A 19,112-nucleotide genomic window follows, 5' to 3' on the forward strand; every position below is an offset into this window, starting at 1 on the left:
GCGCCGCTGTGGAGAAAGCGCGGGAAGGTGCGTTCTGCGCCCCGGGGAGTTCCCTTCCAGCCTCCCCTCAGCCCGGCGCTTCCCCCGGGCTCTGGGGTGTGCACAGAGGCCCTGGTACTTGTTGTGTCCCAGTCTAGAATCTCCGGGACAGAGCTCGCTCCCGTGAGGGTTACGTTAGTCCGTGAAAGAGCGGTCCTGCGCACCCCGCGGCTGAGCGGTGCGGGAAAGGCGGCCTGGTTTCGGGGCGAGCTGGGTGTCCTGCCCGCTTCGGTCTTAGCGGCGCTAGAAGTCGCTGTCCCCGCAGCGAGCCTGGGGCAGGCAGCGGCAGCTACCGTAACGCGTGTGGAAGTGCCGCTGCCCCGCCGTGTCTCGGCCCTGGAGGAGTCCTCCTGCGCCATCAGTCAGCCTGGCACGTTTCCCCCGCTCCGCGCTACCTCTGAGGTGAGCTGTTCATTACGTGCAACCACCCTGCGCACCCAGGGTGTTTGATCTTTGTATCTCAATTTGAAAGCCGGGACAAGCTTCTGTCAAACAGAATTATCTATGAAGCGTATCAGAGAAGTAGGGGAGAAGGTGCGACGCAAAGGCATGCCCCCTTACTGGTTGTTTCCATTCAAAAGTTTGTGCCGTAAGAAGAGTACCACCAACTTCATTTTCAGGTAATTTTTAACCTAAACAGTTTTCAAGCATTCTGTATTACAAAACAGAAGATGATACAATTAATGGAAGAAGTCAAAATGCTGGCATCACTTTGTTTGCACATTAATACATAAAAATGGACAACACATTAAATAAACATTTTGTTATTAACAATTAGAAATATTAACACCAAAAATCATGTATAAATTAGGAAATAAATGTACAAACTATTTCCAAAGTGCTCTTTCAAATACATTATATACACAACATTCAAGAAGTTCTTAATGTAAGACATTTCAGATTGATGTAATGTTGCTGTTTCATTTTAAGTGTTGTTCATATTCTCTCAAAAATATTTCAGCACTTTCAAAAAACCACATAAAAGGCATATTTCCAAGCTGGCAACAAGCAATATTGCATTCTTCTGGCTACCTGTAATATTAATATATTGTAAAGAAAACAATCTTCCTTCCTTTCTGTTCCTTGCTATTTGAGAGTACTTACTTGTATGAAAACACCAGCAGGAAAGATGAGAGAAATGAGGACTGACTAAAAAAAATCTCTTCTATTTTTTCAGTAACTGAAATTATTCACATAGCAAGGGCAGTGCTTGGACAACATTTAATAGTAAACTCTTCAGCTGTCCAGTTAAAGACTTTCCTCTACAGGAAAAAAAAAAAATAATGAATTGAGAGATCTTTTCTTTTCCTTGTGGTCTTGGAGTTTATATTATAAAATATAAACTACTAGAACTTGAAATCCCATAAATACACCATTTCTGACAAAGAAAAGGAGAAAATCGTACAGAGGGTGTATTTACTCTATATTGTAAATTTGCAATTAATCTCGTATTAAAAATGCTCCTGGGGTATAGTCATCTTAGCCTTTTGCCTCAGAGAAGTTTGGACATGGTATTTCGTTCAACACTTTATAAGTGCTTTTTTCAACACTTTATAAGAACATATAAAAATGAATAGAAGTGACTTACATTGTTCATACCGGCTTTTACATACCACTAGTTTTTATTTCTAAATTCTCCTTCTATAGGTATTCTCTCACTGGTTGACCCCATTAATAGTTCCCCTCTCTATAGGCGTAATATTGTTTCACAATTAAAGCTGAATTTTCTTACTTATCTGCAATAAAGATGGATTTTTTTTTCTTTTACTTCTGAACTATTTCTGTCAAGCTACAAGAGAAAAATAAAAGTGATGATGAGCTGTAAGAACAGCTGACCAAAAGATCTGACAACATTTATGGTTATAATGCTTGCTGGAAAATCGGAGCAAGGGCAATGGAAGAATCAGAAATAAAGAGGGATGCCAGCCACCTGCTTGTGAAATTTGGCTTTAAAATTTATATGCAAGTTATAAAATTTGGAGTAGCACATTTAAGACTGGAGTTTTGCCAGATGTTTTTCTCAGCTAAGCACAATATGAAGCAATACTGATGTCTAGTAGGCTGACACTGCAGATCTGAGAGCTCCCTTGTATTTTTCTTTCCACGATAGAAATACCTTAGTTTATGTGGATCTATAAAAGGTGCCTCTAGTGATTAACATTTCCTTGCATATAGGTTTTGATCCTCTTTCTATATCTTTTATAACAGAAATGTGGACTTATGCAGATTACTGAATTCTAAGACGTGGGTAGGTAGGTATTACAGAAGTTGCAGTTAATTTTATTTTTATCATATAGCATAGAACTGTCTTCACATAAGGAATGTATCAATCCCCTTATTCTTAAGAAGTAAAGTTAAGAGCCATGGATTTCAGAGGCTGGCAGGTAATCTTCAATGCATTCAGTTAAAAAAAGATCAATAACCTAACACAGGATACCTCCCTGGACTGAAATATGACTGAATGGCTTTGTATTGAGCCAGACTGCAGAGTAACCTGGCTGTTTTCCAGAATGGGGCACAACTGTGATCAAATGATCCTAAAGCTATTTAGAAACATCAAGAATGGGGCAAAGGGGGTAAATGAAAAACTTCTGCATTGTATCAACATACAGTACTATACACAGCACCAAATATCAAACCATTAAAGCATTGTCTTGTTACCAGTAGTGCACTGCTTCATATCCAGCATGAAATGAATACTGTTCACATACAGACGCTGCTTTGTGCTAAGGGGTAACCAACATATTACAATTAATCAAAACTGCCTGTACATCCAGTTCAAAAGATGGAGATACTATTGAAATGAATCTGATACAGGATTGTATTCTTTTATTGCTGGTAATTTCCATATTGTCCCTATAAAAAAGAGAAATAAAAATGTTGGAGAATAATATATCAGAGGTTTACAAACAGTGAGTTAGACAATTTCTTTTGGTCTGTGAAAGACCCATTGAAGTATCACCAATATGCCTGCACCAAATTATTAGCTAGATTTATATGCTGAGTAAACAGCTAAATCTGCTTTTTCATAGCAGAGATTTAGACAATTTACCTGCTCGTAGCCGTAAGGCCTCTGTTGCTGAGCGGATGGGCCTGTCTGAGAAGCTCTGTAACTTCCATATTGCTGCCCCTGTCCCTGTTGGTAGCTGGAATACTGTGAAGAAGCTCCTTGTGCAGGACCTGAGAAGACAGTGACATATATTAGTAAAGTTAGATTTACTAGGGGGCGTTCTTAGGGTTAACACAATATAAAACATGACAGTAACAAAGTAAGCTCTGCGAGTATGAACTGTGAGCAAATTTTGCCTAGACATCCCCTCTAGCTTTAAGCTAGAAAGTGTTAATACTAATAATGATCTAGTTGCAACAGTGTAAACTTCAAGTTTCAGAAATTGTGATAGACTTTTAAGTGATTTGCCTCTCTGAAATCTGTACTGGCATAGCTCAATTATTAGCTCTGTGCAAGCTACCTGGCTGTTATTTTAGTAACAATTGCACATTTAACTTCCTATTTAATCTGGCTGTGCCACCATAAGCACTGCTGACCATACAGAACATAAGAAATCTCTTGCATATAGAGATACCTTTAAAAACCTGTAAATCAGACACAACTGCACAGTGATACTGTTTTCCTTTTATTTGGGACTGTATATTCTGTGTATAGACTGATATGTGCACTTACTTTTTAGCATTATTGGTGGATTTTTATGAAGAAGACCCTTTAAAAAGAGAAGGCCAGATTTTAACATCATAAACTGAATTTTGGGTTTGATTTCACAGAATATGCCTGGCTTGAATAGTCCAGACTACTACTAGTACTGTAGAGTCAGGTATTAATAATTTAATTAACTTTTTAAGCATATAGGTTCTATTTAATGACATCTTACATTTCTAAAATGGATTTGCAGATTATATCAACATCAATTTATCAAGTTTGGTTAACATTGCCAGTTCAAGGTCAAGTACCATCACATTTGGGAGATGCACCAGAAATCCCTTGCCTTGAAGCTAGGATTTAGAGATTATCCCAATCTCTCCGGCCCCTGTTTTTGTCCTAAATAACCTGAAATGGTTTCTTTCTCCCAAAGGCTGAGGATATGTACAAGCTGCCTCCAGTTGGTCAGAAAACTCAATGATAGCCATCAAACTTGGATTCTTTTGATGCCAGTGGGGAGATCTGCACTGGTGACCTGAAGGGTTGGAAAGCCTCGCGCCAGTGTTAGCTGCCTGTTCAAAGCATTTCCACTTTTTTTCCTTTCACCTCAGTCCCTCACTAAGGAATAAAACAACTGTGATGCTGCAAGAAATCTAAGTGAGGGAGTAGTGATTCTCTGGACTGTTGATGTTATTTTTTCATGTCAGCTGTAGAACTTTTAGATGTGTAGGAGGCCTGGGAATCCAGGCAGTGACCTCTTACCAACACTTACTGGGAAGTCAACATGAGGCAAAAGTGTATTTTCTAACTTTCTAACTTTCTTTCAAAAGAGGGAGAGATTCAGGATGCTAACATAACAGTATGCAATGCAGTGCTATACTAATGTACGTTACTGCGCAGAATCCCTTTACATGCTATGCTCTTTGGCTAGTTTTGGTATGTGGATGTCCAAGGTTAATCAAGGAAATAGTTTACGGCATATTTTAGTTTAGGAATGGAGGCGTAAGGATGAAGTAGTGCAAACACTTGACCGGTCAGTGACAGTTTTCTTACCATATCCTTGCTGTTGTCCTGGGTAACTTTGTTGATTTGGGTATTGCTGCTGGGAATACGTTTGCTGTTGTGCAGCTCCCTGTTGGTATCCTGCCTGCTGCTGGCTGTACTGAGAATTTCCTAAGGGGGGAAAAATTGAAATAGTTTGGTTATAGATGAGGCAGGTATTTCACTGTACATGCGAATCACAAGGAAAACAAAGGCATAATGAGTCTTGGTCTGGAACTCATAGACAAATGCTCTTTTCAGAAACAGATGATTGCATTTTGCCAATCGGGATGTTTATTTCTTCAGTGAGTTTTAGTTCTTTTGAACAGGAGAGAGTTGTTTATTTATATATTGTTAAACAAACAAACAAACAAGGGATTCCCCAAAGGATTTTTTTACCCCAGAAGTGTCAGAAGAAAAACACGGAGTCACAAAGATAAGGGTGCCTGGGTAAATACCCAGTTTCTTAAGAAGCCCTCCCACTGTATCTTCTTCCCGATAATGATGTTTATTCATATAACCCAGAAAGACCACTTATTTAGTTGTTACTGGTATATTTTTTAAATACCTGTGATGGAAATTCTATTTGCAGTATCTTGAAACAACAAAATGAACAGAGACTATACAGATGACATTGCTTTTCCTAAATGCCACCTCGCTGTATCATAATTAAGTTAATATTTTGCAATTAATTTAGAGTTCAGATACCTTAATAGTATCACTGAATTTGCTGACATACTACTGTTGAGAGTTTTTTAATGGTAGAATTGCAAACTCGTCGTATTGGTGATTTTCAAAGATCAGTTTCATTTAACCTATTGTTTTTCACAATTTGTAAGGTGAATTAAGTAAGATTTTAAAAAAGTTGGTCCTGGAATTAATTAGTAGGGTTTCTTACTTTAGAGAAATTTCTGTTTATGGCTGCCATTTTTTTCCAGCTCTGACCCCCATTTCTAACTGCAGCAGTTAGTTTACCTTTGTCAGCATAACCTTTTCGTTTAATACAGCCATTTTTATTTGCATTATATAAAATGTTTGTTAAACCATTTTGTAAGAGTGGAGGATACTGTTATCCTGGAAGTCTTTTATCTCAGTGCAAAAAAAAGTTCAATATCCATAGCAATAATTCTACCTGGCTCAGCTACAACCGAGGATCATTTTTCTAATGAGTATGAGGCTACACACAAGTTGTTAGTGATCCCACAAGGCTGCACAGCATGACTGCCGTGCAATACAGTTACTGACATGATACTGTGTATACAGTCTGATACAGTCTTGGTAAAAAAATGCTATATATAGCTAAATTCTATTTCTTGAACACTCCTTGACTAATAGCTAAGTAGCAGTTAGTGATGCAGAAATTGCAAGGCATATTTTACATTTTCATAAGCATTTCATTAGTATTTTAGGAGTTTAGAGCTTTGCTTTACAAAGATTGCCAATATATTTTCCTACCTCCTTCATAATAGTGTTGTGTAGAATCATCAAATGACCTGTCATAGCTCTGCTCAGTATAGGATGACTGCTGATAGGCATAATCACCATGTCCTACAAGGAATTGCAAAGATTTATCAGATACATTGTTAATATAACTTGAGATATATTGTTGAATACATATATTATGAAGCTGCTTATGCCCAAAGATGAGGCCAACAGAAAATACAGACCCCTTAGATAGGAGGTTGAACACACGGCAAGGAAAGCCACATCTATGGATAAATCTTTTGCATTTACTAATCCAAACTTAGCTTTGGGCTCTTTTTGAAGCAGTTTGGATAGCAGGGTGCACTGATGCGTATGTTTGTGTACCAGACTCCCATGCCCCGGGATTAGAATTTTCTAGCATTTAAATTGGAAATGAATCGTAATGGGTTTGCCCTGTCCTTGAATGTGGCAGTCATGCTGGTCTACACTTTATCAGTATTACAGTGACTACAGCTCAGAGGAATTACCATCTGGATAATATTGCTGATTCATAGGTTCTGAGGAGCCTTGTCCATGACTGTACTGTTCACTGTAATATTCTTCCTGACCCATGTACTGCTGTGAGGAACCTGCAAGGCAAAGACAAGAGGGAGCAAACTGAGCCCATGGACTCCTAAGGGATGTTTATGTCTTTTTTCTTCTTTTTTTTAATCTTTTTTCTTTTTTTCTTTTTTTCTCTTTTTTCTTTCTTTTTTTTTTTTTTCTTTTTTTAAGAAAACAGTGTTTACATCTGGGTAAGTAAACAAGCTATGTATGTATGTTGAGAGCAGTTTCAAAGATGTTTTGCTCACAAGAAAAAGGAAATAAATTTGTATTCTCAGAAAAAGCTGGTTGAAACTTAATTACACAATGGTCAGCAACATGCCCTAAACCCACTCACTTCTGTAGCAATACCGAAAGTAATGGCTACATTTCATCTACTAAACTGAGTTATTAGGAAGCACAGGAATGTATTCCATGCTCAAGAACACAGACAGAATTAAATATATTTTAATTAATGTATTAATTTGTTTCTTAGCAAAATTCCGTTTATGTTAGAATCAGTCTAGCAGCTTTATTACCTCTTAGAACTTTTCCCAGAGAGGTCTTAGAGCATGGTAGTTATCCTCTGGTGTTTTCCTTTCCTTGGCCTAATTTTTCGTACTAATTGCTGGCAAACTATATCTTCTTTGCAGAAATGTGTTCCTTGTTAACTGTGCCATGTTACGGCTGATCCAATACCATTTGAAAGAACTGAAAAGATTCCCAGTGGCTTGAGTGAGCTGCATATCAAATTGTTCATCTTTTCTTTAGAGATATATGATCCCTTTTAGACAGAATTATTTTTATAAACACCTGAAATAATTAAATAGATAAATCTTGAAAATAGATTAAAGTTCATCTGATTGTCATGATACTTCCACCATTCAAGACTTCCTGTGTTCCCAGATGGGATTCCCTGTTTATAAATGTGACTTGGAAATTTTGTTGGCTTTCCTACCCCACAGGATGGACTGCATATCATCAATCTAATAATAATTATATCAATAGTCTAATAATAGATTTTACCTTGTTGTGAAGCTCTGTAAGGGCCCATTGGTCGCTGACCCATCATGCTGTTGCCTTGATTGCTCTGACTCATCATGGCAATGGAGGATTGCCCCTGGTAATGCTGGCTCCCTCCTTGTGCCGAGTTGTAATGTGATGTTGCTGCTTGCTGGTGCATCATGGAGACTACAATGTACATGGAAAATACTGTTTTCTAAAAGGATGTGACAGTTCTCTCCCTAGTCTCTTTGGAAGCAAGTTAAAACCTTCAACTACCATGCATCCTGATAATTCTGTGAATTTTCCACAGGGGGAGATGTTTTCCTACTGCATGTATTTAACTCTTCTGCACTGAAATCCAGAAAGGAAGTTATTACATGGTCAGTTCTTGCCATTTGCTTTAGTCAGACATTTAAAAATGCATCTAGCCTTGATTATTATTATTTAAAAGAATGTAATCATTATTACAGTAGGATTAAAGAAAGAAATAAGAACTGATGCTTGTTCCTCACTACCTCCTGACTAATTCATTGCTGCATTTCTTTTCTAATACATTCTTTCTTCTACTTCCATCTTCTTATATTCCTGATGATTATACAGTTTAAATAAAACAGCATTCTAGGATTCCTTTGATCCCTAAATTTTGTATTGTCAGAAAGAATTCTTAAGCATTGGACATCCCATTCAATACTCAGTAGCAAACATTTTTTACAAATTAAGAGATTAATTCTGAGTTGTCTGCTAGTCTCTCTATGCCCTGCAAGCAGTGTGAAGTATCAATAAAATAACAAAAATTGGGTAGTAATGTACAAGCAGTAAATGTGTAACGCTCTTTGGCAGGCTCTTTCAGCTAGGATAAAGGTGCTTCTCAGATCCCTCCCACAGTTGTGGGATTTGCTGCCAGGGGCTATCAGACAGTGCTGCTGCACTTTTAGCTAGCCCTCTTTTTCCCAACTCACTGCTAACCATAGCAAGTTAAAGCAAGTCTGGAACTGTCCTGACTTACACTGGTGCTTGATACTTTGAAATTCAGAGATGTCTTAAAGCTGTCTTTTCCTCTGGTATGTTTGTTGCTGTCTACAGATAATATTTACAGAACAAATTCATGTGTGGTAAACCTCTGAGGTCACTGAAAAGTCACGTTGGCCCAGAAGGAGGAAGAGGGAGTTTACCTGGATTAGACTGCATGTTGATGTTTGTTCGAGAGACATAATTGCCTATTGACCCCTGGCCTTGCATTGGCACATTCTGAGATGCAGGCACTGTATGGCTATAACCAGGCCCAGTTCCATGACTGCTGACAGTCATACTCAGAGAGGTCGTGGGCATAGTGTTCTGGCCTGACTGCTGCATAGACACGTGATTAGGACCTAGAAAAATTAAAGAGAGCAACAAGAAAATCTGTGCTATTATTGGCAACGTACAGTGAGCATTAAAGCCCTCGCGGCCTTTCTAAAATACCTTACGATAAGGCAAAACAAAACAAAAAAAATCCTCATTATTAAAATTCCCTGTTATCTACAGACAAATTAAAACTGCCTACTGCACAGTTAAGAGTGATCCTCATCTTCCTGGCAGCCAAATCCAGGTTGTACAGAATTGCAGACAGGAAGAACAAAACCAGCAGCAATGACCCACAACCAGTTCCTCGCAGGCAGCAGAATTAACAAATGCCAGTAATTTCAGATGCTTCAGAAAATACATGGACTCTGGAACATAAACATCCCAGCCTTCTGAAATTTGTCCTTTCCTTCCTCCTGTCCTGCTGTTGACTCCTTTTCCCCCTTCACACAGATGGTGACAATGGGAAGGCACAGGAGTGGCTCAGAAACACTTTGCACGTTGCTGCATCCATTCGGTTCCTTCATAACCAACTAACCTTCTTAGCTGGGGCTTAGGATGTACCAAGGGACCCTCCCTCTCCTCAGAGGACAGGCCTCTCTCTCCATTTCCTGAAGTTTGACTGGAAGTACCTCAGACTTTCAGAAGATAAATTTTCCAAGTCACCAGAATAATCCCGGTCATTACAGTACTCCCTTTCCAACATCACTGTATGTAATTATCAGACTGCTCCAATTATAGCCTGGGTTTGTATCATCCTGCATACCTGGCAGAATGCTTATTTTTTACAATTGGGGAGAATCTGGTCCTTATTTTTTGTTGTTTGTTGCTGGAAATACTTTTATGAATGAGTTTTGGAAAGTTGTTTTCATTGTGTATTGTTACTATCTAAACTGGGATAGTGTATATTGTTGTCTATCTAAATTCAGCTGTATTATTGTCAATCTAAATTAATTTAGGTAGAATGGAAGACATGCAGAATCCCTAGAAGAGACAGAATTATGTTGTAATGTTTAGATAACAATATTTTAATTCACAGTTATTAAGTGTGTCTACAGCCTCTGAAAAATGAGTCTAATTGTCTTAGTACAAAATTCATTAATTACTCTTAATGGTATTTATAGACATCAAAGCGAGAAAAATCAGTGTAGATTATTATATTTTCATCTAATGGAGAGATACAAGCAGCATTTTCAAAAGACAGGCAGCTCTACTGAAATCAGCAGAGCCAGGTCAATATACCACTACAGAGACCTAGCCCTGTGTTTTGCTACAGTTTTGTGTGTCTTGAAAGCTGGTACTTGTACTTGTGCAACACAAGACCACATGGTGTTTGAATGGAGCTAGTGAGAGGTGGAGTGAAGCAAGTGTTGGTAAACCTTGCCCTATTTGCATGGGAAAACTTAGAGAAACCTCGTCGCCTTAAAAGAAAAAAGGTTTGGCTAATTTGTGATTGTAAGGGAAAATATGAAAACATGACCAAAAGTGTTTAAATAAAAACACTAAACCAATAAGATAAATACAAAGCATTGAACCTCTTTTATACTTTCATGAATCTAAGTCAGTTGGGTTTTTCTTTGAAAGGCATCATCCATGATTTCTGAACAGTTAAAATTCTCAGTTGGGCCCAATTCTGTCCAGAGGCAGCTGAGTTTCACTGGTTGGTTTATTGAATCTAATGGGTTTGTCTGCAGGGCTACGGCATGAAGAATCACTGACTTGTGGATGGTGGATTACTTGAAATCTCAGTGGGTTGGTTTTTAACTTGTCCCCATCAACAGAATTATTGTTAGAATTGACGTAGCTCCATGTACATAGGGAATTACCTAGTTACTGTCCTGCAGAGGTGATTCCTGTAAAGTCCTGACTGAGGACAACAATGAATAAAATGTAGTAGCTTCTATGTCTTCTTCCCTGTTCTTCCCTCTCTTACAATGCTGTACCTGTTCATTACAGACTTTCATCTCTATTGCCATTAGATGAGAAATTTTCACAAGTACTGGGTCCCATATATTTGAATTGTTTGTGTATATTTACTCCTAATTTCCAAAAAACACTGTCCAAGAATTGCTGACTGATGTAAAATAATTTCTCCATCTCAAAGTCTATCTACACATCAGGACTGCTGTGTCATATAGCATCATTGTGCTAATTCGATTCTAGCTGGCACAGAGACAGTAGCAGTAGAGGCTGGCAACCAAGGGGGGTGTTCCCAAGCCCAAGGGTGTGAGAGTCCTATTCTCACAGCAGGCATGAGCAGCAGAGCACGTGTCATCACTGCTGTTCTTACCTAGGCTACTCAGAAGAGGCAAGCTACTGCCTTCTCAGTCACTCCTTCATTTTGAAGTGTAGCTATCACCTCAGTCTGTCGTCCAGTGGAATAGTATTTTCATGATAAAATACCGGGCACTATCCAGGTGACTGGGCAGAGCGTGAACTACCCTGAGACCCCCACAACTCAGGCTGGGTTTTAGTACTGGGTTGGGGCAGTGTGAAGTAAACCTGCAACGTGAGCTTAACTGCCCTGGCTGCTTCTGTTCTGCAGGTGACAAGTCTTCAGGACTGGCAGTCTAGTTCTTCCAGTCAGCACTAAATTACTATAAAGAACTGGAGGGTGGGAGGCAAATAAGAAAAAACAGCAACAATAACACTAAAAATATAGATTCTTAGTAACAAAACCCAATGTTTTGACTGACTTATTATAATACTTATACTAGGTAATAAATCTTTCAAAAAGAAGGCCTAGATAAATTTAATAAGTTCACTTCAAAAGCTGTAACTGTTTAAAGTAGGTACCTCATCCACTAGTTTAAAAGGTACTATCAGCTTGACCACAAATGGATTTTTAAAAAGTCAGAAGTAATTTCATGGCTTGTATCTGCTCTTGAATCCCTCTGCCGAGGTCTGTGATTTTACAATCTGATATTTCTATTTATAGAAACTGTTTTGTCTCTCTCACACTCTGGGAAAGACCCACAGAAACAAGAAACTGACTAAATAACTATGAACTACAAAATAAATAAACAGATTATTCATACTGTAAAAAAGAAATGTTTGTCTTTCAATTTGTTTCTTTTTAGTTGCATGAACAACAGAAACAAATAGACAAAGTATATTATCTCATTCATACGAAATGTCTGTGCAAACTCTTTGTCTATGTAGTACAATCTCTGCAAGCTTCTGCAGAGGACAAAGACTAATGTAACACCAAATTATTTTTAAGAAGGCATGTATTCTGGAAGGTCTTTGCAATCTAAAGCCTTGGTTGTGCGGTTAGTCATGCAAGCAATTCCATTTTACCCTGGCCAACCCCACCACTATCAAGAAAAAAATACCACAATATATATTTTTTTCTTACTAAAAACTTGGATGCATCTTTACTTTGTGATTTTCATGACACATTTTTTAAAAACTATTTTTCATTTCCCCCACAGAAACACTAAGCAGCTTGGAGTCCGTGCAGAAGCCAACATCATTACTGACTGTAGCCATTTTGTGATGATTTCAGCATGTGCCTGAAATCCCCATATGCCTGAAAGGTGAGTTAGGAGAGGTCTTTTACAGCTCTGTAAGTATATTCTGCATTAATGATTTTGTTGCCAAGCAACAGCAAAGCAGCACAAAGGGGACCGAAGCTCACCATTGCTAATCTGACTCTGCATGAGGGAGGAAGGAGGAAGGCCCGTCCCAATTGCATCGCTGAGATTGCTCTGTGAATGGAGAGATTGGTTGGATGCACTCTGAGTCATTCCTCCTGGGCCCAAGTTTATGTTTTGCGTTGGTGGCTGCAAATAACAAGGAGGAGAAGCAAATTTTCAGTTAGGTTTTAATTAGAAAAATAATAACCCCCAAATTAGCCTGACTATGACTAAAAACTGCCTCAGCTAAATATGTGCTTCCTTCACTTTTTGGGCTTGCTTGCGTAAACCTTTCTTCATTTGACTACTATGTGTGAATGACATTCAGTGTGATACAGAGAAGCTGGCAGGCAGCACAGTGAAGATCTTAAAATTGTTCTTATAGAGGCTGGCTTCTGTGCCCACTCTTCTGTATTTACATGAATTTCATTTTGTGCTGGTCAGAACATAACTGCTGAGGGGATATGCATTAGCAAAGACGATACAGAAGTGTGTTAACAAACAGACCTTTGTCAGGCATAAAGCTATGCTGTATTTTGTGTTATGTGCAATACCTCCAAAATCAATCCATTTAAGAATAACAACACAATGCTTAAAGACAAACCAATGCCCAAATGCTGAATTAGATTTCTGATACAAAATAGTGGCATTTTTTTCCTGAGTAAAGAATACAGGAAGAATAGGTAAACAATAATGAATCTGGAACAAATGGAGCCTGTTCGGATCTGTACCACTGCACCATTTAGAGTATATAGACCTTGAGCTACAGAGACAGAGATTAACACAAATGTCCAAAAGAATGTTTTAAACACAGTAAAAGTAGCTTTTGAACTGTTTAGTGGCATACTTGACCACTTCAAAACTTTAACTAGAGAAATACTAAAAAATGGTTTATTGACAGTGATCAGTAACAGAATCAAAGAACATTTCGCTCTGGCATAGTAAATGTATCTGATGGTAGCACTGGTACTTACAGCAGGAAGCAAGGACTGCATATTCTGGTTAGAATCTGCTATTGTTGCCAGGTAAACCAGGTTTCTGTGCAAGATTTGTTGGTATCTACAGAATAAGGAGTAAAGCTTATTTGGAAAGGGCTAACAATACAGAAAATTCCAAACCTTTCTCTTTTTCTTTTTTTTTTCCTATTTACAAATGATTAGTTAAATTACATTAGCCCACTTTTCATCTGTCATAATAAATAGTAATGACCTATATCTATGCTGTCATGCCTTTCACCAAGGATCAGTATGTTCAACACCTCTTTTACAAATGGGTAAACTTGGGGGAAGAGAGAAGTAAAATACATTCTCCTCTGAAAGCACTTTGAGTGAACTGTGAAGCTGGGACCTCAGTCTTTGAGCACTGACACCCAGTCAGCTGCTCTAACAATTAACCACTTTTTCTTCCTCTGTATAACAAGGGTCCTGTATTAATGAAATTCCAGAACTCCAAAAACCAAAGGCTGTTTGCCCTGCCAACAAGTTGAGAAGAGCAAGATTTTTTTTCAAGGGTGCTCTGACTGGAGTGTTTACTCAAGTAAGCACCACCAGGACCATTTACACTTCTTCACAGTTCTCGATGAACTGGAAAAGCTTGTAATAAAGAACAGGAGGGCATCCAAAAGCAAACTAACAGCTGTGCCACTGAACAAAGTGAAGAGTCAAACTTTTGGAAACAGAGAGGGTTCCAAGAAGGGAAGAGAAAATGCTTTTTTAGCATGAGTTTCTTCTGATAAGGGAAAAATGGGTGGGAAATGGGGAAAGTGGCAAAAAAATGAAGCCAGAATAGTGGCATGACTTCTTTAGCAAAGGTAACTTTTTTAGACTTTTTTTTTTCTGCATTTGGCCCCAGAACTTGACCTTTCATGGGGCAGATGGGCTATTCTTCCTGACTGAGATTTAACCCATAAAGTTTATAAAAGCATTTTGCTTTCAAGATTAGGAACAGTAAGCAGTGACATAAACTGGTATGTCATTTTAGCCATAGATAACCACATTGCCGATCCTTAACATCTAATTACTTTCTGATGAAAATGTGTTATTAACTTTGTACCTGATTCTACTGTTTAATGAATTTGCATAGAATAAGTAGTCCATTAACCATAATTGTTTATAATTATTGTAATAAATGATCTGTTAGAAATATTGTAAATACTCAAATGCATTGGAAAAATACATATCTTAATACAAGTGAATCTAAAAAAAGATAGTCCAAGTATTTTCTCAGTGATCAGTGAACAGAACTGTTCATAGTAGTGTTCTTGAGAAAAAGTACACCAAAAATTTCTAATGTACTCCAAAACTCATAATACTCACTGAGTACATTCTGCAGTTTTCCCCTTGCTCTGATAATCCATAATACATTGTATTAGATGGTGATTCTCATCTAGCATCTGCATAAAAGAAATGCAATCAAAACACGTTACTACAAGAAACATGTTAAAGTCCTGTGTTTTTGTGATATGCCACATTCACCCTTCTTGGTAGCGGATGGTGTTTTGTGCTGTTTTGTTGCCTTGGGATATTCCAAAGTACCTACATGTGACTTTATTGAGCCACAAGATTGTGCTCTTCACATCATGCATTTATGAACAGTTATTTTAAAAGTAGTTAGTTGAAATACTCAACACAGAAGAATTAACGGACTTACCTTTTTTGCTCCTTAAATGGCAGGTAGATTTTTATGCTGAAGAAGGAAAACACCTCTGCCTCACTCTGAAACATCACCCAACCCTTTCCAAGACTTCAGATTTTACTTACATGCCTACTTTCAAATATGAAATATACTTTCAAGCAATTTAAACCTACTAGTTTTCCTGCATGGGACTAGCGTGTGCAGACTACTGAGCTTGATGAAGTATAAAATTTGCATTACTGGATCTACTGAAACCACATTTAAGAGAATTACATCCCAAGATGTTCTAATACAGGGAGGACTTAAAATGAACACAGAATAATTATACATCAGTTAATTTATGTGTATCAGTGGTGCTAACTTAGCTTCATTCAATAAATTCTAGTGACTGACTTGTTCCAAGAAAATCAGGGTTGCTGGACAAAATGACCACTGACCTTTATTTAATGAACTGATAATACAATTAAAAGTTTAAAATATCCTTTGCTTTGTTTTAAAAATTTCAAATACAATAGCTTGTCTCTTTCCCCCAGCTTTCTTGTGAATGCGGCAAGCTTTCTGCAGGTGAACAAATGTAAAAATAACAACAATATTTACAAATTTAGATTTGCCTCTGGCAAAAACTCACTATGTAACACAATTTGTAGGTACCACTGCTATTAAGTGCTTGCAAGGTTGGGCTTTTCAACCACTGTGTCATCAAGACAGAAGAACTCTTGAGGAAAGAATAACATTTTTTCGTATGACTTAAATGTGAATTAATCTGTGTAGGTATGTGTTGTGATCGGAAAAAAATTCTTGACCCATTCAGATGCAAAGGGCCAGATTATAGGAGAATGAGCAGAAGAGTCTTTCTGAAGCACCTGCAGTCTGGTCTCTCCCTTAGAGAACTCAGCTTGTCCTGCTTCTTTCTTGTAATTTGCAAGTTGGTCTTAACTTTGCTGGACACCCTTGTCCCTCACAGGCTCTGGCTGCTGGAACTTGTGGTGATCCCCTGTAGCTCAAGTCAGCGAGGCTCTGAGGAACAGAGGCATCGCTGTGGCCTGCCGCGGCAGGTCAGCAGGCTGCTCGCTCGAATGCTGACAGGGGATGCCAGAACTGTGTCAGTCAAGAATCCATGTTCCTCCTGCATGCATGCCTATGCTCACATGGCAACCTGGGTGCAGCATATAATTTTAAGAGAAAATACTCCTGCCTGATGCACGGTGCAGCTCTTTGTTTCATGCCCTGTACTCGTTATACAGATTTTTCACCTCTGTCAGTGAAAATTCTATATATCATAGAAGCCGTCCTTTTCAGTTTCCACAGCAGATATCACAATTTTTTCACATTCAGTTAAGATACATATTCAACAGCAAGAGTCCAAGCGATATTACAGAGATCTCCATCAGAAAAGGGCTATGGTTCTACACTTAGCTAAAGAACATTTTGCTCACTGAAAAAGGAATTGGAAATAGCTCTTTTGCTAACTTACTAGGGAAAAAAACCCTGAGTTCTGATCTCCATTACACAGAAGAAATTGAAGTTTACTGCCCTGCAAATGCTATTTGATTAACTATTTTAAAGCACCGCCATCACTGCTTTCTTGTCAAAAGCTCTAACTTCCTCCACGTGAAATCTAGTTTAGCAATAGTTGGTACTGGAATAATAACAGCTTTGAAAGACTACCAAAATTGAATAAATAAATAAAACTAAGCTGCTTATATATTATGAATACGAAAAGAGAATCTTGTTTTTCAGTGAAATTGGTATCTGTTCTAAAAAGCTCACTTGAATGAGGATTTTCTGAGTTCCGAGCCCAGCACCTGCTCCTTCTCTCACTGCCCCATCTCCACACTTGACTATACAGCCCGCCCGGTTACTGCGCCTGCAGGTCTCTTCCTCAGCATCACCGCTTGTCAAAAAGAAAATCACTGCCAAGAGCCCAACACCGATGAGCAGCCCTGAAGTAACATGCCAGCAAATGTACCTGCGATGGGAAATGTTTTTACACATTACTGGTAAAGAAATAACATTTTGAAGCTTCCGTAAAGTCTATGAATATGCAAAAAGGAAAGGGCTTGAAAATCAAACTGAAGATACTCTGGCTGCCCTTTGTGGATACAGTCATGGTTTTAAGTACAAACTATCTAAATTATGAAATTCTGTCCTAACCCCAACCAAGCTGGAGGTTAGAGAAAAACTTCTCCACTGAGTCTGAAATATTTTAGTATTTAAAATTAATCGATTCACAATACCACATGTGCTGCAAGAGCCACACAAAATAGTCTTAGTTTCCAAATAGTCTCCTGAGATTCAAGTCATCTCTTCAGTCTCTCTTGTGGCAGTTTGTCCTGCCTTAATCTCTGTCCTGCCACAGTCGTCCACTGAGATTTTTCTCCCTAGAAGTCATAACTTGGCACCAGATAACGGTTTGGCTGCAAACTCCACTGACGAGCAGTTAATTGCTGTACTAGCAATGGCACCTCTTCACGGGTCACTACTTATGAATGGACCACGTAAAACACACACACTTCACTTCCACCGCACTACACAGCTCCGCAGAAACAAAATACCTACGCGGTGGGGAATACGCAAAAAATACGGTAGAAGTACAAATGACAAATAGCGGTCAAAGTAAAACCATGCATGTTCTTTATTGACATTTCCAGCCTTTTCCTTCCAGACCGTTACCTTCTGCAGGAGGAAGGGGTGTCGGGCATGTGTGCACAGTCCCTGCTGTCAATCCTGTGAAATAGGAAACAATAACTTCCCAACTAGGAACCCTCTGCTCCGGCCTTCACATGAGACCCATCTGGAGATGCCCTCTCCAGAGAAAATCTTTCAAAACCTTTGTTTGTCATTAAACATCAATAAACACATCACAAATGATAATACTACTATATGAAAAATACCAGTGATCAGTGCTCCCTCTGTCTTCTGAGAGATTAAAATTGTGCATCCAAATACAAAAGAAATCCCTTGCAAATTCAGGGCTTTTTATTTTAATTCATTTTTTAGGTTGGATTTTTTGGGGCCAGAGGCTGACATACCATCAGAAATTAATCATATATTTGCAAATTTTATTTGCAGATTTCCCCAATGTATCATTAGCACCTTTTTCCCCTTCTGCGAGCAGCAGAGATAACGTGCCATCCCAATTTTATTCCCCGAGTCCTTCTCTCGCTCTCTTTGCAGTGATCTGAACACCTTTGCTTTGTTCCACCTCCTCCTCCTCCTCCTCCTTCCCCCACCTCTCTCTCCAGCTGTCCATCTCTGCAGCCCTCGCAAATTCACTAGTTTTCCTGATCGCCCTAGAAATAAGCTTCCTTCCTCAGCTACAGGAGCATGGACGGAATAAATGTCTAAAATTGTCGGTATAAAAGCATGCTTTTTTACCTTCTGGATAGTTTGCTGGGTGACCTCCCCTTTGCCTCTTGGGCGAGCAGAAGCAAAGGCAACCGACATGGTGGGGTTTTTTTATGTGTCTACAATATATTGGTTCCAGGCTCTACTAATATTGTTATTATCTGGCTGCTATTGCCGTGCAAAGATTCTCCGCAGTGCATGGGGAGGGGAGCCGGCGCAGATGGTACGCTCTGCGACCCGCAATGAGCCACGGCCACCGCACCACCAGCCGGCACGCACCGCCCTCGCCTCGCCGCCAGCGCCGCCGGCTCGGGGCGGGGAGGCGGCGGCGGGGATTTGGGGAGGGGGCGGGAAGCGGCCGCCGCGGCCCCCGCCGCCTCCTCCCCGCCTGCCCGCACATGGTG

General features: G+C 39.1%; 1 protein-coding gene across 2 annotated transcripts; it reads right to left on the reverse strand.

The window, feature by feature from the left end:
- Nucleotides 1–633: 633 nt before the first annotated feature.
- Nucleotides 634–19,035, reverse strand: SS18L1 (SS18L1 subunit of BAF chromatin remodeling complex). 2 transcript variants are annotated; one of them, XM_010300819.2, is made up of 11 exons: nt 18,739–19,035; nt 15,042–15,118; nt 13,701–13,785; nt 12,729–12,873; nt 8,920–9,117; nt 7,769–7,933; nt 6,688–6,789; nt 6,191–6,283; nt 4,748–4,867; nt 3,092–3,219; nt 634–2,895 (listed from the first exon to the last, which is right to left on the reverse strand). In XM_010300819.2, exons 1-11 carry the CDS (start codon nt 18,805–18,807, stop codon nt 2,869–2,871), a joined length of 1,209 nt encoding a protein of 402 aa, XP_010299121.1. In that variant the 5' UTR covers nt 18,808–19,035; the 3' UTR covers nt 634–2,868. The 2 variants fall into 2 exon arrangements, with proteins under 2 accessions (XP_010299121.1, XP_075624502.1); XM_075768387.1 differs by lacking the exon at nt 8,920–9,117 and having other exon boundaries at nt 2,736–2,895; nt 18,739–18,920.
- Nucleotides 19,036–19,112: the final 77 nt, after the last annotated feature.

This window comes from Balearica regulorum, chromosome 16 (assembly GCF_011004875.1).
Source record: "Balearica regulorum gibbericeps isolate bBalReg1 chromosome 16, bBalReg1.pri, whole genome shotgun sequence".
Lineage (NCBI taxonomy): Eukaryota > Metazoa > Chordata > Aves > Gruiformes > Gruidae > Balearica > Balearica regulorum.